General features: G+C 47.9%; 1 protein-coding gene across 24 annotated transcripts in view; it reads left to right on the forward strand.

Annotated features, from left to right (window-relative positions):
• The window catches only part of Lrrfip1 (LRR binding FLII interacting protein 1), a 131339-nt gene that overhangs the window by 19802 nt on the left and 88702 nt on the right, over window positions 1–22835 (forward strand). Inside the window, exon 1 of one of the 24 annotated variants that reach the window (XM_074072086.1) lies at window positions 13015–13174. The exons of 22 other annotated variants lie outside the window; for them this stretch is intronic. In XM_074072086.1, the coding sequence (XP_073928187.1) occupies window positions 13172–13174 (3 nt within the window). In that variant the 5' untranslated portion in view covers window positions 13015–13171. Of the gene's footprint in view, window positions 1–13014; window positions 13175–22835 lie in introns of those variants that run through there. One more of the 24 variants, XM_074072098.1, reaches the window with a different exon arrangement.

Consider the following 22835-nt stretch of genomic DNA (forward strand, 5'->3'; position numbering starts at 1 on the left):
ATGTACTCCAGGTGTCACCGAGTACCTAAAAACAACAAAATGCTCATTACCCCAGAAATATTTTCCAGGTGGTCTCTTTGCCGCAGGCCTGCACAAGTCCACCTATCATGGCTAAGCGTCTGCCTCCTGTCTCCTTCAGTCCAGGGAGCCCCTTCAGACCATGTGTAGAAACCCCGTCCAGTAGACCGTACCACTGGGTAGATGGAGCTGTGACTCCCTCTCCTCTGTATTTCCTGTGAGTCACCTCTGGAACAGTGCCACCCCTTAGAAACATTACTTGTCCCATGTGTCATCTTTAATTTTATGTTAACAATATTTTATTTATTTATTGGTGAACTCAGGGCCTTACACTTGCTAGGCAGGTGTTCTATCACTTAAGTCACCCTGCCAGCCCCCAAAAAGAAAAGAAGTGGTAAAATCAGTGTTGACAATGTATCAGAAAGAGTATCATTACAACAAGTAATTATGGAAATTACTAATGCCCTTGTGACATTTGAAACACACACTTGACATCTAGCTGCTCTAGACGAGCCTGGGATCAGGCGTGAGTCTGAGCTGGACAGGTATGTCCGAGAGTCGCCAGGCACTGATGCGGGAGACTTGGTGAGCTCACGGGGGAGCAAGGGCACTGAGAGGTGTAAATGGCAGGTGGGGGGCACTGGCCCAGAGGCCAGGCAGGACTGTCCTTCCAGAAGGCAGGGCCGAACTGGGCCACGTAGTTCCTGTTTATCAAGAAGGTTAGGGATGTGAAGTGCCATTGGATGTAGAGGTCACAGTGACCTTGAAAAGAGCCAGTTCAGTGGAGTAGAAGGTGAGCACCTGCTTGCAACCAGTTCAAGAGAGAAGGGGGTTCCTCAAAAACTTGAAAATAGAGTTATCATGTGATCCAGCAATCCCACTACTGGGCGTTTACCAAATGAATTGAAACCAATGTCTCGGACTTTTGTACCCCAGGTTCATAGTCACACATACACTAACAACAAACACAGAGAAATCAAGGAAACAGCTCATTTACAATAGCCAAATAAGTAATAAAATGCCTAGAAACAAATTTAACCATGGCAAACTGGGTATGGGGTGCATGCCTGTAATCCCAGCTACTTGGGAGGTAGATATAAGAGAATTTCCATCCCAGTCCATCCCAAGCAAGAGTGAGACACCTTCTCTGAAAAATACACTAAAAACAACTTGAGCATCACTCAAGTGGTAGAGCACCTGCCTAGCAATCAAGAAGCCCTGAGTTCAAACCCCAGTGCCACAGAATATTAAATTTAAAATGGGAAAAGGGCCTGAAAAGATATTTTTCCAAAGATGACATATAGATGTTTAACATCAGCAAGCATCAAGGAAATACAAATTGAAACCACCCACAGGGGGCTGGGATGTAGCTCAGTGAGGGAGCACTTGCCTAGTGTGCCCCAGGCCCACTGTATCCCTGACACCACGAAAAAGGGGGAAAAACCCACAATAACTTATTACCTCACACCTGGTAGAATGGCTATTATCAAAAGGGTAAGTGTCAAAGAAGACTTGCAGAAAAGGGAACCCTCTGTGCTGTCGGTGGGAATGCAAATTAGCACCGCTGTCATGGAAAACTATACAGAGGTTCCTTGAAAACGTAAACCTGGTGCCCAGCAGTCCTGTGCTGGGTAGATGTCCAAAGAACAGGAAAGCAGTATGTCAAAGAGAGACGGCTCGCCCATGGTTACTGCAGCGTTTCACAGTAGCCAAGATGCAGAAGCAACCTAGGTGCTCAGCAGCAGATGAAGAGATAAGAAAACGGGGCGCCTTGCACAGTGGGGTACTATTCAGCGTCAAAAAAGAAGGAACCCCTGCCATTTGCAACAGCACTAGAGAATATGGAACTGAACTGAGCCAGGCACAGAAGGCAGCTCCTGCGTGATCTCCATCAAATGTGGGATCTGAAACAGTTGAACTCAGAGAAGCTGAGAGGCTGGGCAAGGGACACAAAGTTACACCTAGACAGCACGTGACGTGGGAGGGGAGGCAGACAGGCACTGGGGAGTGAGTGTTGAATGGCTGCAGAGTTGAGGGTGGATGATTAGGAAGTTCTGGAGGTGGATGGCTCTTAATGACTCTGAAGTGTCCACTTAAAATGATCAATAGGGCGATCCTGTGTATATTTTACCACAAATTATTTACAAGGCGGGGGAGGAGTGGGAGCTGAGGTAGGGCTGACCTGAAAGGCCATCGTGGGCCGTGGGCGTGAGAGGGAGGCGTGGAGCTGCAGGGAGACCACCTGCCCTACCCAAGTCATAACCTTAAGGAGAAAGACAAAAGCAGTTGTTTAGGCTAATTCTCTACCATGAACTTGAAGGCTGGAAAAACAACCCCGGTGGACTCCTGATACAGGGTAAGCTTTTGGCAGAGCGGGATGTACTTCCAGAGGGAGTGTGCAAAGCAGACCCGACACGACAGGCTGCAAAACCAGCAGCTCTGGGCGGTGACAATGTCCTGGAGGAGATGGTGGTGATGGTTTCACTGCTCTGTACAGTTGCTAAAATTCCTCGAATGAGGGCTGGGGGCATGGATCAAGTGGTAGAACACCTGCCCAGCAAGCCTGAGGCCCTGAGTTCAAACCCCAGTGCCACCACCAAAAAAAATCCTTGAATTATACCCTTAAAGAAGAGATCACTCCTCAGCCAATGTGTCCTTGTCACCCAGGTGTGTCCCTGTTCAGAGGCCTCACACACACTCACACACGCACACCACTGTCTCTGTCACCATGAAAGGAAGGAGGGAGGTGTTGGAGTGGCGGCAGTCATGTGGGGTGCATCGTCTGTTCCATCCCTGCACAATTTTGGAAGCATTTTAATCCAGACTTGGTGACCTCATCAGAGATGACTCCCTAAGTGTCCAGGAAGCTGCTTCACTTATGGGCTTCCCCACAGTTAGGGACCCTCAAAAGGACTCTGGTGGTGACAATGTGCCTGGAGTCCAGCCACCTGCCTGCACTGTTGGAACCGGCTGCTCTGGAGGAGTCCAGAGAGTGTGGCCGGTCAGCCACGCCTCACCTGCCACTCAGGACAGTCCCAGGGTTCCTGCTTCCCTGGCAGAGTCACCACCAAAGCAGCTGGCAAAGTCACTGAGTGGGCAGGTGTGTCCACCCACCCTGTCCCCGCTTTCTGCAGCTCTGGGACGTGCCTGGCTGGAAATAACTCTGAGCTGGCCTGCCGTCGGGTTTAGAGCCTCTGTCACCTCATTCCTTTGGAATTTGTCACTGGGCTGTGCAGAGGCTGTGCTGGGCCCATGTCCCCATGGTGGAGGTGGCAGAAGCAGTGCAGGATGGAGGGCAGCTCTGTCCACCAACTGGACTCCAGCAGAAAACAGGGAGAAAAGCATCGCCGAGCTGTCACTCAGATCAAAGGGACAGTCACCAAGTGCTAAAGGTCCAAGACATCAAGTGAAATGATCAGGTCACTTCAGAAGAAGAGCCAGAAGGAGTCTTAGCATTTATCTGTCTCTGCCCCATTTTCTCTTTTTGAAAACTGGGGGTCATAGGGGCCTGTGACTTGCCTGAGGTTCTCCAGCTATTTAAGGTTGGGACTCAGACTTCCTCCATGTCCTTGAGCACTGGGTGACAGGATGGAAGCATAGCACAGGGCATGGGGTCTTCAGCCCTTAGGGTCCACCCTTCCTCCTACAGAGCCCGCAGTGAATGGTCTGATGCTTCTGTTGCTTTTGAACTTCCAAAGGCCTGTCTGTTCACAAGAATAATTTGCACATGCAAAACAGAAGATGACTGACCCACGGTGGAAGTAAAACCTTGATGTAGAGAGACACTGGTGAAGACAGAGCTCTGTTGGCCCAAATAGTGGGTTGATGTCTTGGCCCCATGCTTCTGTTGTTTGTAGGTGTTCATTGTCAGTGTTCACGAGCAACTTTTCTTAAACATTCATGGTGTCTGGCATGTAAAGAGCATTTTAAAGTGTTAGTCCCTAGCTTGGAAAGTGGCCCCTGGAGGCTCTGAGACCCACCCTCAGGGAGGTCACGCAGCCAGGAGGCTCAGAGCCTCAGCCTGGCCCCATTTGGCTTCCTACATCTGGGTGGGGTATGTCAGGTCACTGACTGAAGACTCTGTTCTTAGGGATGACTACTCCAGGTCAGTCACAGCAGTCACAAGTAATATTTTGTTTTCTTGAGATAGGGTCTTGATATGTAGCCCAGGCTGGCCTCAAACTCACAATCCTCCTGCCTTGGCCTCCTAAGTGCTGGGATTGCAGAAGCACACTACCATGCCTGTCCAGAAGAATTCTTTTAAAATCCTAATTGTATAGCAAGAGGTATAGTTTTTTTAGTTTGCTTCTCCTTTAAGAAGATTCTCAAGGCAATCCTGACCTCGTCAGGGTTACCCACCTTCCAATGGAGAAGGTCTGTGCTTACAAGGTTGACATCCACAGTGTTTCTATGAAGCTGCATTCGGGGTGGTGCATAGATGACTAAAAATCTCACACTGTTGAGAGCTAAATGACAGCCAGTTGATTCCCACATCAGCTGCAAGTCTGTCACTTTGAAATGAGTTAGAAAGCACACAAGATTGACAACCCGCTATGTTAACTGAAGCTGGTCTTCTTGCTAGCTTTGTGATCAAAGATGCACAGCACATCTTTTTAACTCCACAAATGATATACCTGCCCAGTGTGGTGGTGCACACCTGCAGTCCCAGCTACTCATGAGGCTTTGGGCAGAGGATCACTTGAGCTCAGAAGTTCCAGACAAGCCTGGGCAACATGGCAAGACCCATCTCAAAAGGAAAAAAAGATATACCCAAAACCAATTCTAGATATTTATTGACAATAGGTCAGTGTTGATCAAAACCTGATCAGAATAAAAGGAAGAAACAAAAGAAAGGCTGACTTTTATCTTGCTGGGTTGCTAATGAACAAGCCTGTCAATTCCACAGACAGGGTAGACATCTTTCTGCCTCTTCTTTTCTGAAATTGGCTCCCAGTGTGGGTGCACCCCTGCTTGTTTTGTTTTGTTTCACTTTGGTTTTGGCCTGAACTCCCTGAGCCTGTAGCTTCTATGCAGGGGTGGAGGTGGGAGAAGTGCTTTCCTGGAAGGTGTTGCATGTGTAGCCTAAAAACAAAAGTTTTTTTGTAGCAATGTGTATTATATATATATATATTTTTTTAAATATAAAGACAGCATAATGAAACCCACAAACACTGTCTGAAAGAAGGGGGAAGAGGAGAGGGGCATGGGAAGACGTGGAGGGGTGAGGTTGTTCAAGACGCACTGCACACACGTGTGGAATTAGCACAATGCAGTCCACACATCTTATAATGTATGATAAAGAAAAAAGAAAGAAACCAAAACAAAAGCAAACTTGGCCTAAGCACACCATGTTCCTCTATGATTCCTTTTGGGATGGAGCCTTCTCGTGCAGTTCAGGGATGGGGTGCAGGTTTTAGGATATTTGCCTATTTTGGATTTACTCAAATCATATGTATGCCTTTGTTTCTGCCAAATCGGTGAAACATCTGAATTATTTTGTCTATCAGAGTATCTCCTGAGGTCAGTAAATCAGCTACTATTTTCTGAGCATCTATTTAGTCAAGAGTTGGGGTACATTTCTGACACAGGGATTCTGGGCTTGTGGCCTGCAGCCTCTCTTGGTCACAGAGCCTAGGATTCCTGTGTCCACACCAAGCACCAAGCATTGTGGGGATACAGTGGCAGGGGTTTTGGTGGAATGTCCCCCTGACTCATCTAGGATTATTTCTTTATGATGCATTCATGTGCAGATCGCCATAATAAAAGTTCATTGTACAATACAAACAAGTACTGAAATTGCAAAAGATGAGGCCAAAACATGACTAGAATTTCACTCCAGAGAACTAGACCGAAAGAGCAGATTAAACATGCCTCCCTCACGTGGACGTTTACATTTTAAACATTTGCAGGTGCCATACCTAACCCTAAACCACTGAGCTTACATGAAGAAGTGGGCCCTAGAGAGAATAAGTGACAGAAAGCCACTGTCCTGGGGGCTGGGGATGGAACACAGTGATAGGGCACTTGCTTAGCATAGGCAAGACCTTGGGTCCCATTCCCAGCACTGAGAGAGAGAGAGAGAGAGAGAGAGAGAGAGAGAGAGAGGGAGGGAGGGAGAAAGGAGGGGAGGGGAGGGGAGGAGAGAAGGGAGGGAAAGAAAGAGAAAAAGAGCAGCACTGTTGTAAGATTTTCGTTTTCATCAACGCATTGTCCACGAAGGGACCGTATCTGAGGAAGACCCTGCACTCTTGCTGCATGGGTGGTGGGCAGGGACCCTTCACCTCCTGTGGCTCCAGTACCAGCAGGTCTGGGTGGATGAGGACTCACAGACAAGCCAGATATGGGAAGGCAGCTGCCAGCAGTCAGAAAGAGAGACAGAAATGGGAAATAAGGGCAAAGTGAAATGGAGCCATAAAGAGGGAAAACGTTCAAGAAGAGAAAAGGATGGAGAAGACAGAGGCAAAGCAGTCAATATGTGCAAAACTGGAGTCTCCAAAGAAGAAGACCAAAATAAGTGGAATGATTTCAAAATAGGAATTAGTAAGGCCTTCCATAAAGAAAGACTGGAGTCCCCACTGCGTCCCAGAAGACAGACACACTCAACACTCGGCACTGAGAGAGCCTAGCGGTTTCCAGAGGGCCACTTCAAAGAGCTCCTTAGGAAGGTGGACAAAGAAGGCCACGGTCAGAAGGAAGCATCCATGCTGAGGCACTCACTGGAGCAGACAGCTGGGCAAAGCTTCCAGAAAAACACTGTGCCCACAAAGTGCAGGCGCTCCAAAATGCCATTTGAACTGACGGGAGAAAGGGTTGTGTGTGTGTGTGTGTAGCATCTCCCTGGGAGAGCATGTACAAAAATGAGATTCCATTTTTGAAAAGGCAGGAATTGAAGAATGTCACACCTTGAGCCCTTCTTGAGTGAGCCGTGCAAGACAGTTTTCCCTGTGGCCTCAATCAGTGGAGTTACCTGTGCCTCAGCCCAGGTCACAGCCCTCATAGTATCAGAAGCTCTGAGGGCCCAGGGAGCTTTTAGTATTTCTTCAGCCTCCAGTTAAAGAGAGAGGGACAGAACTACACAGAATGACCGGCAGGGACCCATGCATTTACCTAATCAGAGAAGGACTAAGGTTAGAATACCCACAGGAACAGGGGAGCCCAAGAAAAGCACCTGGAAACCCAGCATGGACGATGTCAGGGCTGTGGCCTGCACATATCAGGCAAAACCCAGAGGACTTAATGGAAGAAAAAGCCCCGTTTTTAATAGCTATGAAATACCAAAAATTAAGGCTAACGTGGGTACAATTCATGTGAAGAGCTCTTTACGGTGCTGCTGAGAGACACCAAATATTTCAACAGTAGGAAACAGGATGAATGAGTGCCCATCATAAAACTACCAAATCTCACGAGGGAATCTGCATAATACAAGACCCTATAAAAATAGCAATGGGGTTTATTTTGGTACCAAATAACCTGATTCCAAATTCATATGAAAAAATGAACAAGGAATAATAACCAGGATTTTTTTTTGGGGGGTGGGGGGGTCAATACAAGGTTTGAACTCAGGGTTCCTCATTTGCTAGGCATGCACTCGCCACTTGTACCACACCCCCAACCCTTTTTTCCTTTAGTTATTTTTCGGAGAGGGTCTCTTGTTTTTGCCCGGGGCTGGCCTCAAATAGAGATCCTACTACCGATGCCTCATAGCTGGAATTACAAACATGAGCCACCATGAGCCACCATGTCCATCTTGCTGGTTGATGTGGGGAATCTACTAATTTTTTGCCCAGACTGGTCTTGAACCCTGATCCTCCCTATCTCTGCCTCCCGAGTAGTTTGGAGTACTGGAGTATGCCACCACAGTCACCTAGGAATTTTTTTTAAATATAAAATTAGTAGGGGGATTAGGTTAAAACATATTACAAATCCATAATAATAAAATGGATAGCACTGGAACTTGCCGATCAGTTGTACAAAACAGGAAATGTCAACATAGGTCCAACTTTTATGTAAGATAATAAGGGCACTGCAAACTGGTAGAAGAGGCTAAGTTATTAAATAATAGTTTGGGGACAGATGGCAAACTCTATGGGCTAAAATGAAGTCTGTTAATGCTTCATATAAGTAGATTACAGAGGACCTTGGTGGGGCAGTTAGCTCAATGGTGAAGACATCGCCTAGCATGTGCTGAGCTCTGGGTTCGTCCTCAGCACCACAGTATTGGATGAAATAAAGATAAAGTTGCAAAATAAATCACAAGAAAATCAAGGGTTTAAATATTTTAAAATGAAACCACAAAATTATTAGAAGAAACCATTGGAAATTTTTAAATAACGTTGGAAAACATTTGAGTGCAAGAATCAAAACCTAGAAGTTAGAAGGAAAAGACACTTAACTTTGCCTTATATAAACAGGAACATGTTCAAAGTGGCAAAAGCCAACATTAAAAATTTCAGCAGACAACCAGTCCACAGAGAGCAGCATTTGCAACTGTGTCCCCAAGGCTGGTTTTCCTTACACAAAAAGAAGTCTTCGAAAAGTCATCGGCTGGGTAAAGCACCAAGGCAAAACCCCCTTGGACCATAAAATACACTTAAAAAATGAAGAGCAGGAGGTCAAGCAGGTTCTTCCCAGGGGTGCTTTTCAGTGGGAGGAGGGGGAGAATGGGCATAAGGAAAGTGTGAATAAGGGCGAATACGGTGGATGTATTTTATATTCATATGTGAAAATAGAAGAGTGAAACCTGTTGAAATTGTTCTAAGAAGGGGATAGGGGATAAAGGAGGATGATAGAGAAGGTAAATCTAACTAAGATATATTGTAAGCACATATGTGAATATCACAATGTATCTCCCTGTACAACTATTATATGCTTAAAAATAATTTTTTAAAAAGTTATTGGCTGAGTATAGCAGCTCACACCTATAATCCCAGACTCAAGACGTAAAATCAGAGGCATCATGGTTTGAAGCCACCCCAGGGCGAAAAGTTATCGAGGCCCCATCTCAACCAATAAGCCAGGTATGGTGGTGTCCAACTGTTATCTCTACGGGGGAGGCCATAGGTAGGAGGATCACAGACTGAGGCTAGCCTCTGGCAAAAATGGGAGACCCTACCTTAAAAACAACTACAGCAAAAGAGGGTTGAGGGCGTAGTTGAGGTGGTAGAGCTCCTGCCTAGCAAGTGAGAAGCCCTGATTTTAAAACCCAGTTCTGCCAAAACCAGAAAGTTATTAAGAAGCTAGGTGTGCTGGCACATGCCTATAATCCAGGCCAACACAGGACGAGGGCGATTTTGAAGCGTCTGACCCTGTCTCAAAAAAGAGAAAAAATAAAGTTCTGCAGAAAAGCAACAATACCAAAGAGTAGGTTAAAGAAATAAATGTGTTTACAAACGAGGAAACACAGACGGCTCTGAATCACAAGCAGAAAGTCCAAACTCCACTGACCTAGGATTTCCTCCCCCACCCCAGCCCCAGGAGACGGGCAGGGACCCCACCATGCAGGTGAGGGGCCTCGGCAGCCACCTCTAAGGACAGCAGTTGACCAGTGTGTCCACATCAGGAAGCACACGCCCTTTGACCCAGGAATTCCACCTGTGGGACGTGATCGCACACCTGCTCCCCCTGTATGAAATCCCATCATTCCCTGTAGCAAACATTTGAAATAAGCAACAGCCCATCAGGGAGGACTGGTCACATGACTTGTGACTACCCACACAGTAAAGTGACTTACTGCCACCTCGATGAGTGCCATGAGCTCCTAAGTACGGTGTGGGTTGATCTCTGAGCTGGTGGGTTGTTAGTCTGCACGGGGCAGAGGGTTCATCTGCTCCTGGGAGGACGCCTGCACCTCTGCCTGCCCAGCCCCAGGACAGCGTCCAGGGAGGCACAGAATCCTCAGGACTTGCCCTGCCCTGGGGGTGGGTGGTGACACAACAGAGGGTGGAGGTAAGGAGGGTGAGATCTGAGGAGAGTGCACCTCTCTGGGCCCCAAAATTCCTCTGTCCTCTGCTTTCTGAGATCCCAGGGCTGCTCCATGCATCCCTGGTGTGGCATGTGTCCTATGGGTCTGTGACATTGTGTCAGACGCTACTCATGGGGAGAACTGCACAGTGCTGGGGGACCTGAGCCTCATTCATGCAAACAACTCCCATAAAGAGAAGAAGGGCCTGCCTAACTCCGTACGGTCCTCCAAGGGCCCCTCTTATGACACTGGAGTTCAGCCTCGCCCCAGAGGCAGGCAGGCTGTCCCTGCACCTAGAGAACCTGCCTGGTCTGCTGTCCCTCTGGCCTCCTGGGCGGGGCATCTGAGAGAGGCCTTGTTGCAGGGGCCTCACTGTGGCCGTGAGCCAAAGGGAAGGCTGTATGGGGCCCTCCAAGGGGAGCTGGGAGTCTGGACACAAGTCCTCACAGTGGCCGCCCGCTCTCTGGGCCCCTCAGTGATCCCCCACCTGCCGTGGAGGTTCAGCTTGTCCTGGCTGTCACTCTTTCTGGGGAGAGAATGGCCTGGGCTACCCGATGGATTAGACTGAATGTCCAGCCCGAGGGGACGTCGGTGCACCCTCGGCCCCTCCCTCCGAGAGCACAGCCCTCTGACGCTCCTGGAAGGTGGGAGCTTTGTCCCCAAAGCCTCAGTTGACTGAACTGCTCTTGCTGGAGCCCCTCTCTCCTTCCAAATCTAGGCCATGGTTCTCTCTCTTTTCCAGTCTCACCCTCGCCTTGCGCTTAGCCTCTGGCCCACCTGTGACCTTGTCTAGGGCAAACAGCTATATGTGATTCTTTGTTCTCAATCATAGGACCATCCTTGTCCTCTCTGTCGATGGAATGTTAAAGTGACAGCTAGCTTCTGCTACCGAGCCCAGAAAGAACATTCTGTGATGTTTGGCGAAACAGGCTGTCACAGGTGCTACAGGGCAGTGGCCTCATCCACTTTGTTGTGCCCAAGGACAGTCAGGAAAAGAAGGATAGTCACATCTTTGTATTTCCAGAGTCATGTTTAGTGATGTGGCCCAGCCATGTGGCAGGGGCCTTGCTGGCCAGGAACCTGACAGCCCACTGACACAGTGCTTTGGGCAAAATGTAAACCCCTGCTGAAGACTTAGTCCTTGTGGGCCTAAGGTGTCCTTGTGTTAGTTTGCTGGGGACACTGCTGAAATTGTTACAGACTTGAGGCAGCAGGAATCTGTTCTGTCACAGCTTCAGAGCCCACAAGTCTAAAGCCCAGCAGTCAGAAGGTGGCTCCTTGAGAGGCTCTGAGGGGACTGTCGCAGCCTCTCCAGATTCTGTGTCTGCATCCACCCTTGGCCTGGAGATGCATCACTAGTCTCTGCCTCCGTCTTCACCTGGTCTTCTTTCTCCCTATGTGGCTGGGTCTCTGTGTCCAAATTTCTCTCTTTTTATGAGGAAATCATAGAATAGGGGTCTACCCTACTCCAGAAAGTCTTCATCTTAACTTGATTCCATCTGCAAAGAGCCTATGTCCAAATAAGGCTGCTGTGTTTTCTGTTGCTATAACCAAATACCCCAGACTGGGTAATTTATAAAGCAAAGAGACTTACTTAGCTCACAGTTCTGGAGGTCTGAGAACATGGTGCTGGCTCTGGTGAGGGCCTTTGGCTATATCACAGCATGGCAGATGCATTATGGTGGGAGCATTTGAGAGGGAGAGATCACATGGCCAGATAAGCAGCCTGAGAGATTCGGGATCCAGACTTGCTCTTTTTATAGCAACCTGTCATCATGGGAACTAAATGGTGTCCCCAGAATGCTACATTAATGCCTTCTGAGGGTGGCACCCCCATGACCCAATCACTAACACCCACCTTGCAGGTGCCACACCTCAACACTGCCATACTGGGGACAAAAGCACGGAAAGTTTTGGGGGACCCACTGAAAGCATAGCTGTCAGATTCATGGAGGACTCCATTACAACTGAGAATGGTGTCCTTCCATCCCCTGTGTGGCTTTGCTTTTCGGGGAACTGGAGTGGTATGCACCATATGTTTTGTTTTGTTTTGTTTTGAGACAGAGTCTCACTATGTAGTGCAGATTGACTTTGAATTCCAAAGCTTCCTGCCTCTGAGTGTTGGGATTACAGGTGTGTGCTCCCACACTTGTTCTTAACCCCACAGCCAAGACAAGGAAAGCTATTTTTCTCCAGGGTCCAGCTATTGAATGTTTTTGTTTTTGGTTTTGGTTTTGTTTTTACCATTATCTTGGGATTTGAGAATGTATAGCAATATGTTACAAACTGACCTGAAATACTTGGTTGTTCTACAGCAAAATCCATTAATACCTGTAACTGGGACAGTGTTACACTCTCATTCCTGGCCTGGCTATTTATAGTGAAACCCAATTTTTCTGAAGTAAAAGGCATTGGTTTACTTTAAAAACTGGGTCTGGTTTAACTGAAATGATTAGAATTTTTGGCTTTTAAAAATGATGGCTGAAGATCATGGCCATTTTGTAGATGGTCTGAACATGTGTATTCTCGAAATCCATGCTGAAATCCGTGCCCAAAAGATGACAGTATGAGGAGGTGGAAGCTTTTCATGAGCTATGAGGGTGGGGCCCTTGTGAGTGACATCAGTGACCTTATGAAACAGGCCCAGGGGAGCTCACTCGCCCATCCTACCATGCGATGACACAGGGAGAAGGTGCCATCTATGAACCAGAAAGGGGGCCCTCAACCAAAGCTGTATCTGTGGCACCTTGGCCTTGAACTTCCAGCCCCCTGAAATACAGGAAATCAACTCTGTTGTTTATACCCCACCAAGTCTGTGGTATTTTGTCATAGCAACCCAAACAGACAGAGTACGACAGAGAGCACAGACTGACTCCAGGCTTCCCACAGGGTCCTAGGAAGGACAGTGTAATGTCATGTGTGGCTTATAGACCAGGAACCTGCTGGGCTGTGGGTGGGGCGGGGATCAGGGAGGAGTTAAGTTCCATTCTGCAGGTGTTGCGTGTGAGGGCTGAGGGCTGCCCCAGTGGAAGAGGCTAGTGAACAATCAAACCTGTTGGCCTGGGCCGTGGGAGGTCAAAGGGGAGTCGTCCACCCCTAGGGATGGTCAAAGCCACATAGCTCCATGAGCTGTGCTCTGGAGACCAGGAAGGCAGAGGGCTGAGGATGGAGCCTGGGAACCTCAGATGAGGAATGGTGAGTAGAGTTGCAGCTGCCCTCTGGAGGGCTGGGAAGGACAGGCCGGGGTGGGGCTGAGCAAGGGGATTCCACAGTGTAGACACGCAGAGAGGAACGTCACTTGCGACTTGCAGGAGGAAGACAGCCACAGTAGTCTCGGTGAAGTCGTGGATGGAGGGGCCCCAGACAGCTGAGGCCCAGTTGGGGCTGCCCTGGGGCTGGACATGGAGAGCTGGGGCCGGGGCACACAGGCTGGTCACATTTTCTGGTGTAGGCCATTGGCAGCTGTGCCCACTCCTGGCTACTGTGGGCTTTTGCTGGGTGCCACCCTGCACCTCTGATTCCACCACTGATTTGACTGAGGTCAGCAAACAATGGTGCCCAGCGATGGGGCAGAGCGTTCAAATGCTAGAACCATGGCGTGTGATAAGGGAAACAGCTCCGGGGAGAGTTTTAATTCTGCAAGATGAGAACATTCCAGAAGGGAATGCTGCTCAGACACTGACTGGCATTCCTCCCGAAGGTGTGAGGGCCTGGCCTCCGGGAACATTTTTACTGCCTTCTTTGAATTTTCCTGTTAGAATTTTTAAATTTTGAGCAAATCTCCTTTTGCAATCATTCTAAAATGTACTTTTTCTACCCAATGGCTGCCTCCTATTTTACCTGCGTCCCACAATTTATTCCCTTTCGCTCATCCTTCTCTCATAATAACTCTGAGACGAACAGCCACACGTCATCGTCTCTGACCATCTCTGGTTGTTCCTGGCAGCAGACTTGCTGGTTTTAAAGGATGGGGTCATTTGTCAGACTTTTGGAGCACACTGATCTCCACGCCACCTTCATCTCGTTTTCCATTACGCCGCGGAATGTAGTGACAGCCAAGAATTTCCATTCAGTGATCTCTCAATGTGAAAATGGAGGGTAGAGTTTTCTTTGGAGGCTGATAAATGACTTCAGGCTTGTCATCAGACCAGGTCACTGTCCTGGTCTCTCCAGAGCTTTCGAGCTTTTCTTTTGCTTAAAGAACACTTGTAATGATTGTGATGTTTTGTTTTGCTTTTTTGAGATAGAGTCTCGCTGTGTAGCCCAGGCTGGTCTCAGACTTGAGGCTTTCCTACCTCAGTACTGGGATTACAGGCAGGTGCCGCCACACCTGGCCTGCAATCTTAGTTATTTATGAAACATTTAAATAAGCTTCTTACTCACTGTAAAAATGGTCAACATTTCTTATGTACAGAGCAGACCATTTATTCATGCTTTGGGGGTGAGGTAGTGGAATTAACCAGCACGGTGACAAGTGCTCTACCACTTGAGCCAAGTCCCCTGAGACGCGTACTTTTTAAAGTTAAAGAAACTGAAAATCTAACGGTTTTATATAAATATTAAGACAGAATAAAATTGTCATTTAGTTCAAGAAATAAAGAAATGCTAATTTTCCTGCTGAAATTAATCGCTCTGATGCTTCTATACTATATGTCGAAATAATTTTAATTTGTGAGCCTGTGATTTTGAACAAAACACCTATAATTAAAGTAACCGAGCCTTTAAGACACAGGGATCCCAGCTTTCCTCATTTCAGTAGAGAGCGGGGCTGGGAGTTTGCCGTTCACCTGAGAATCAGGTGGTTTCCAGAGGCACCAATGAGCCGAAATGTCTTCCTTGGGTGCCTTGTGTGTTACCAGCACAGTATTTTAGTTTGAGGTTTTATTCAGAGTATCTTAATTCATGCTATGAAACTGCCAAAAAGTACTAATAAAATAAAACAAATACGTCCCTTTTACAAACCTTATTGATAGGAAAAACAGACACCTTGTGAAAGTGACATGTGGATACTGGGGAGGGGGCGATGCTTTGCAGCATGGCTGAGTTGGTTCGTGCAGAACAGAACGCCCCGGTGTCTGGCCAGCCATGCCACCTCCCTGGCCACTGCTTTCCGAGGCTGAAACCGCAGTCAGTGCTGGGTCTGCTGTGACCTGGCTCCTGCTGGCTGGGCCTCAGAAGCCTCTGACAGCCCTTCAATGGGAAGCGCTGGAGTTTCCATGGCAACCTGCATCCTGCCCCTTGACTCCTTCACTGGAGGTCTTTGGCTCAAAGCCTCCAGGAGAACCACAGCCTCCCCAGGAGGTGTCCCAGGGTCCTGGCCACAAGCCTGGGTGCTGGAAGGGGAGACAGCAGCCCCCCCACCCCCTCCACTAGCCCCAGGACCTCAGCAGGTTAGTTCTCCTTGCAGCTCACTGCCCTTACTTGGGAAATGGTTGTAATACTTATTATAAGAATTAAATGAGTTTCTGTGCAGCCATGGGCCGTGCCTGGCTTGTGGAAAGCTCTGGAACCTGGGCTCCTTTTCCTTGCATGGAGCCCGTTAGCTGCCATAATAAGCTTTGCTGATAAACCCTGTGATGCAACCAGAGCTTGTGCAGCACTGGCTTCCGTGCCTAGCTGCTAGATAATTCTTCCTGCCTCTCTTCTCGGCAGGGGGAGGCCCTGAGAGCATGGGGAGGGTAGATGGGGGGGTGGATGGAGGCGAACTGGTCACACTGCAGCAGCCACTTAGAGCAAGAGAAGATGTCTGCCTGCCGTCATGAGTGTTACCTGTTGTGAGGTTTCCATGGCACCCACTTGGGACATGAGGTGAGGTGACTTAGGTTGGCCTCGAGCCCCTGCACGATGGCCACCACCCTGTGCTGGCTCCTGCAGCCCTCATTCCTTGCCCCGCGTGCTGGTCCCTCATGCCTGGGTACCCTTGCACAATGCTTTGTCTCCATAGTTTGTCCTGGTCACATACACAGGACATTCTTTACACAGCTCTGCCACACCCATGGCTTTGGCGGTCACCCTGGAACTTCTCTGTGTCCTGCTCTGGCCCCCTTTTGAACTCTGCCTGGCAGCTCCTCAGACTTGTGTGTCTCCATCTCCTGGAGCCCCACCTGCCTCCCCGCAGTGTGGCACAGCTGAGCCCCTCACCATCAGCAGGGGCTGTCTGCTCCCAAGACTGATCCTACCCCAACATGCTTCACCTTACTGTCCTATCTATGATCCCCAGGAAACTCCAGTGTCAGGGCTGAGTCCACCCCAGCACTATTGCTGGTGGTCCCCATATATCAACAGGTCACACTTGAAGTAAGTCTACCTTCTGATCCTGAAGAAAAAAGAGAAGGAAAGAAAACATGAGCTTCGTGCCACCCTCCCTCTCCCCATCCAGAAGGACTCTGCAGCCAGAGTGATTTTAAACTCAGGGTGCCCCCAGGCCTCTTGGCCTCCTCCTCCACCTCACTTGGCACCTTGCACTGCAGCCACACTGGACTTGGTCCCTTCCTCCAGGAAGCCCTTCCTGACCTCTTTGGGCTGGGACAGCAGCATTTGAACTCACCACATGTTATCCTCATAGCATCTACCCCCAGGTTTGGCTTACGACAAGATTTTTTTGTTGAATAAATAAAAAATCAACAACAAAGGTAGTTAGTACTGACAAAAAGAAATGTTTGATTTGTTATAGTAAATATAATAAATGCTTATGGCAGAAAAATAAGGAAAATTCTGACTGATAAAAATTTTAAAAATTATGCCCCATCCTGTGATCAAGCAGAGACCTGTCAATGTTGTTCTGTTTTATTTCTCTCCATTCTTCTGTGATGTTTTCAAATATCCTACACATTCACAACTGTGCATTTGGAAATACCGCGCGTTTTCTCGTTCTCTTTTTTGAAGGGAAGATCTAAGCACAGCTCTCACAGCAAGTGCTGCGAACCTTCTAATGTGGCCTTCATGATCACCTTTGTGACCTCCTTTTCTCGTTTTGGGGACTTGGGTTGTTAAGGGCTTTGTGTTTGTCGACTCTGGGAATGGCATTGCATGAACAGCTTTAAGAACGAATAATTTTCCTATTGCAAATTATCTGCTGAACTTAGAACGTTAGAAGTGCAGCCATAAAATCCTGGAGTGAAAACCTGTTGAAGGGCACCGGTGCTTTTCTCCCGAGGTGTCCCCTCAAGGTCATTTCGCTGTCCACGCTCCCCTGGGCGGTCAGGAAGCGTCCTTCTCATTGCAGGATTGGGCTGCGATTCCTCGTAGCCTTTTCAAATTTGATAGCTAAAGAGCGGTAGCTGATGGACGCTCAGCTATCTGAAGCTCCTTTTCAAAGTGTAACATGCCCTGGCGTGCTCGGGTTTATTCGCTCATTGCTTTGTAGATACTTACTACCCTTTTCACAGTTATTGCAAGTATTTTGCTCTGTTTAGGAGGTGAACGTCTTTCTCATTGCCTTTATAGGAACATGTCTAACCAATGGTTTTTCTGCCAGGTTTCATCTATAAGACAATGAGGCCATCACAGTGCAGCCAGTGGCTGAATGAGAACTGACACTGGAGTGGGTAAAACCCAGATGAGGAGCCCCCCTGGGGCCACTGCTGCCACCACTCCTCCTGTAAAGTCAACAGTGTCTTTAAACACGGGCTGGCTGCCCCATAGACTGCTCCCTAGGATTCAGCCAGTGACTCACGGAGGCCTAGGAGCTTCCGCCCTGTGTGAGGGGTGTTCCCCTGACATAGGGCATTGCACGTCCCTGCCTATAAGGCCAGGCTAGGCTGCCTTCTGGAGAAGGTCAGGACAGTCTTTGGACAGATTTGAATGTTAGACACTAAGTTGGGTAATGAAAACCAGCTGGGAGGATGAGGTTTTCCTGCGTTCTTGGACACTTGACAAATTTTGAAAAATGGTTATCTTTTTTTTTTTTTTTTTTGGCAGTACTGGGGCTTAAACTCAGGGCCTACACTTTGAGTCACTCCACCAGCCCTTTTTTATGGAGAGTTTTTTTGAGATAGGGTCTCAGGAACTATTTGCCTGGGATGGCTTTGAACCGTGATCCTCCTGATCTCTGCCTCCTGAGTAGCTAGGATTACAGGTGTGAGCCACCAGTACCCGGCAATGGATGTCATTTAAGACAAAAAAAAAAGCTGCGTACCAGTGGTTCCTACCTGTAATCCTTGTTACTTGGTTGGCTAAAATTGGGAGGATCAAGGTTTAAGGCCAACCCAGGCAAATAATCCTCGAGACCCCATCTCCAAAATGACCAGAGGAAAATGGCCTTGGAGGTGTGCCTCAAAGAGGACAAAACACCTGCTTCACAAGTGTGAAGGCCTGAGTTTAAGCCCCAATCCCACAACAACAATAACAAAAAGGGGAAAAATGTCATGCAAGCTCCAATTTGTCAATTGGACTTTTCGAGAGGAAAGAGTCTGATGTCCAAATGAAGCTATCTGCTTTTGCCGTAACACAGTTGATAGGGCAAAAGGCAGCATTGTGGGAAGGGAGGTCAGTCTGCATCAGGAAGTCCTTGCATGTCTGCTTGTCCATGTGACCTTGGACAGTCACTTATCAAAACTAGGATAATGACATTGGCCAGCTGGGGAGCAGTGGTTACACCCGACTGTGTTTGGAGGTCACTTCCCATCTGTGATTTTAAAGAAGAGGAGGAAACAAGTGTCCAGTGAAAGGCAGCCATGGTTTGGAAAGTGGTCCTCGCTCTGCTTGGATCTTGAGTCTGTGTCAACCTGAGTGTACTACTCAGTGCTACGCCTCAGTTTCCATGGTGGTGCTAGGGAGATAATAGCAGCACCTTTTTCAGGGCTATCGAGACCGGCACGAGCAAGTGGCCACCAGAGCCTGCACTGTGTGTGCCCAGAGGATATTTGAGGGACATCCTGAACCCACACCCCTCAGGTGCTGGATTCTGTTTGCCTGGAGTGGTGGCTTCTCGGCACGTACCAGCTGTAGGGTCTTGGCTGGCTGCTTTGTGTCCTGGTGTCCTGTGTTAGGGCAGGCAGTGCGAGCATCCTCCCCATAGGGTTGCTGTGAACATGACATGTCGAGGCATGTCAGGTATTTGGTAATGTTTGGCTCCCAGCATTGTGTCACTGTCCTCAGCAGCCTCTTCTCCTCCTCTTCCTCCTCCTCCTCCTCCTCCTGCCTCTTCTCACTTGGAAATATCTCCCTGAGAATCCAGGGAGGTCAGCAATTGGTGCTGACAGCTGTGTCGGGCAGTCCCAAGCCCTCGCCTTTGAAGGCGCCACTCCATCTGTCCCGGCTTCTCCAAAGAGGCCAGCAGTGCCTCCTGGAAAAACTGGTCTGCTGCCTCCACAGCCAGCCCAGGGTTAGAACCTCCAGTTCATTTGGCAACTAATCTGACGCCCTCAGTGTTTCTCTTTGTGAAGGATGAACAATGGACTCACGTGGACGCACACCATGGCTGTGGACTGGACCCCTGTGACAAGCTGTACTGTTCACATTTCCCACAAGTGGTGGTAGGTGGCTCCCAGCTGCTGCAGTGGCACAGCTCTGAGAACTGGAGGCTTTGGATCAACTGAGGCTCCAGAGCACTTCACACTCTGTGAAAACAATCCGGGCATAGCTCAGGCCCCACGGAATCGCCTCTGTTTGTCACACATCAGAAACCCAGAAAGACAGCACGGATGCCCTCTCGCTGGCTCCCAGGTCCCTATGGACACTCTGAAGTCACATCCTTTAGAGCAAGAGGTGAACCCACGAGAATGATAAATGTCATGTTATTTGAGCCTTTTGTGTTCTAGCAACAACTGAAGGGAGTTGTGTGGGGAGAGTCGGGGCACAGACTGAGGAAGATGGGAAGGATGCCAGGGCACAGGAGAGTGAGGGCTGTGGCGAGACTCAGGCTGGCTGTGTCCCTTCAGAAGCTGGCCACAGGCTGGGACCACCGTCTTCTTTTCAGTCTATTGAGGGCTGACATTATCTGCTGTGCTTGTGTGTGTGTGTGTATGTGTGCGTGTTCATGTGTGTGTGAATTCCTTTTGACAAATACCAAATGCCCCCTCTAAGTAAGTCACATTTAAGGGATGAAGCTGGCTGGTCTGGCAATGTGTTTTCTTACTTTTTCACTGGGCTGAGAGTTTCCTTTTCCTTGTTTTGGTTTTTGCATTTTTACTAAACTCGATGACTTAATGGAACATTCTTTTCAAGTTCAATGTTTTAGTTAGAGCTTGTCTTCACCTAGGCGGAAGTAGTTTGCTGTTGCCCTTCTCTCTGAAAACAATGCTTTTTCCCTTTTTGTCTAGATCCTTTAAAGCATATCATGTTGTCTTTGGGGCTGCACCAAGTACCTGTGTCCAGCAGAGTAGAACTCACTTCCCTTTGAGACGACAAAAGCTCCTGATGGATTTTCTGCACATTGCAGCTCGGCCGACTCCAGATATGGGCGCTGTGGTCACCCACTTGCTTAACAGGCTGCTCAAATGAGCCCCTTATTGTAAAATTTATGCCACACTATGATGCTTGACTATCACACATTCCAGTGATACTTTCCGGTATTTGAGTTAAAACACACACACACTCACACACACACACACACACACACACTCACACTCTCTTTGAAATAAGTGAAGACCTTTTAAGTATGAGCTTTGTCTCAGACTAGAGCAAGTTGTTTGCATCTGTAATTCTGCACCATTGAAATTCAGCAGAGCAAGTTTTGTCCGCTGCATTGATTTTTCAACTTTTATTCAGTCATTTTTGACAAAAGCATTAACTATCCATGAGTTGAAATTAGCTTTTCTCCCTAAAAACTAGTCATCCATAGGAGTACACGCTCCTCTCAGCCACCTCTTCCAGCAAGCCACCAGACTGGGTGCCTGTCTGGCTTGTCACCTGGTCTTCCAAATCTGTCCGGTGCACAGCTCCTGAACTCTGAGCCCCTCCCTTCTGCCCCTGCCCTGACCCAAGCCCTCCTCCTTGTCAGGATGTACCATTCAGAGCCTTTCCTGCTGGTTTCCCCTCCAGCACCTTCTCCTGGCTTCCGGGATTCTCGGAAGGCACCCAGCCAGCCTGCTCTGTCTCCAGACCTACGGTCACATGAGAGTAAAAATCCCTGCTCCTGGTCTCCTGTTTTGCTAATGACTTAAAAAAAATAGTATTGTAGCAGAGAGAGAGATCCCCTCTTCACCCCCTTAGTTCTTATGTTGGTTCTTTGCCTGGATGTAGGAACTCAATTGAGCTGATTAACCAGAGAAAAGCATAACAGTTTTATCAAATGTGCATTGGATTTTCACAAGACAGGGAAGTTCAAAGAAATGACCCAGGCATGACACATCTATACTTTTTAAACAAAGAACAGTAAATTTGTAAGGGGATGACAGGGCAAGCGGATATCTAGAGTGGGGGAGTAAACTCTGGGATGTTCCTAAGAGACATATGGAGGGTGTGGAAGACGAGGGTTTACTACGACCCCATGATGAGTCGCTTGTGATCAAGGCAACCCTCCAGCCCTTCCCAGGGGGATCTTTATGGCTTGCTGCCTGAGGGGAAAGATAAACCACAGGCCCTTTCTGAAGTGATGGTTTCTAATGACTCCAGGGTGAAACCATCAATCTAGCAGTCTGGTGTATTTAGAGATGGCTGGTCCTGAACTCCTTCAGCAGATAATGTCTAGCTGTTCACTGGCAATTTCTCTCTCTTCAAACAGAAGGGGAAAATGTGGTTCTTAGGAAGCATTGTTTGGTATGCAAAGAGGATTTAGTATTTGAAAAGTTAAAATTGATGATAAATAAAAGATTGAAAAATACCAGGCTCTCTTATGCTTATGATAACACCACCTATTCAAAGTGGATAGTGGGGAAATTATGCACCCCGTAACAGAAAATTTGTCTTGTCCTTGAAGAAGTGTTGAATTGTGTCTTAATTTTGGTTTCCTTCTGGTTATTTCAAGAGAACATCTACTTTATCAAATATTGAAGTAAGATCCTAGGGGATCTAACAGAGAATGGTATCTGTCTTTAAATGTCTCCTTAGCTTCAGCACCAAACCTAATCTCTCAATTTGAGTCATCTTGTTTTTATTCCTTGATAACTGACTGTCAGTGTCTGTAATAAACAGCTGCAGTTTTTCTGTTGTTCTAAACATGATGAAATTCTTTCACACTGCAGGGAAAGTATCCAAACATTCTTCCTTAAGGGTAGACATGGGGACGCCCTATATGTTATCCATTCACTGTATGAAACAATAAAGGAATGAATTCCCTCTATTACAGATAAAACTCGAACATAAATACAGTAATTTGTTAGCTAAATTCTTCAGCTATCTTAAACTCTTGGGCCTTCTTTTATTACAATACTATTGGATTTTTTTTTAATTAATTATTGTGAAAGCAAGAAACATGAGGACTCACTCTCAATGAAGTTACCACCAGGAGGCATAGCAGACTTTTCTGTCACTGGTCTGTGAGCTGCTGGGGAGAGTGGACAGTGGTGGAGGAGCCATGGCAGGGTTTTGGCAAATGCTACCACACAGCAAGGAGATTATGACAGGTGTGTGTGACGGGGAGGGATGTGAGATTTTGGCTGCACCCAGTCTACAGGCGACACCCCTAAAGGTTCACAAAGATGGTTTCAGGTGCTCCCCCTCTCCCCAGCACCAGAAGGCATAAATCCATTTCCTGCCTGCATGCCCAGGCCCAAACATGCAGATGTTTGTATTTCATGTCACCATGCTTATCTTAGCTGTCATCAGTGACTTATGTGTGCCACTGTTTGATGCCAGGCTTCCTTCTGAGGTTGTTCATTGTTACTTTGGTAGTTGGCAGATGGTCTGACTCATGGTTGGCCCTCTCATCCTCATCCGTGTTTGCTGACTGAATGAATGAATGAGTTGATGCTGC

This window comes from Castor canadensis, chromosome 4 (genome assembly GCF_047511655.1).
Source record: "Castor canadensis chromosome 4, mCasCan1.hap1v2, whole genome shotgun sequence".
Lineage (NCBI taxonomy): Eukaryota > Metazoa > Chordata > Mammalia > Rodentia > Castoridae > Castor > Castor canadensis.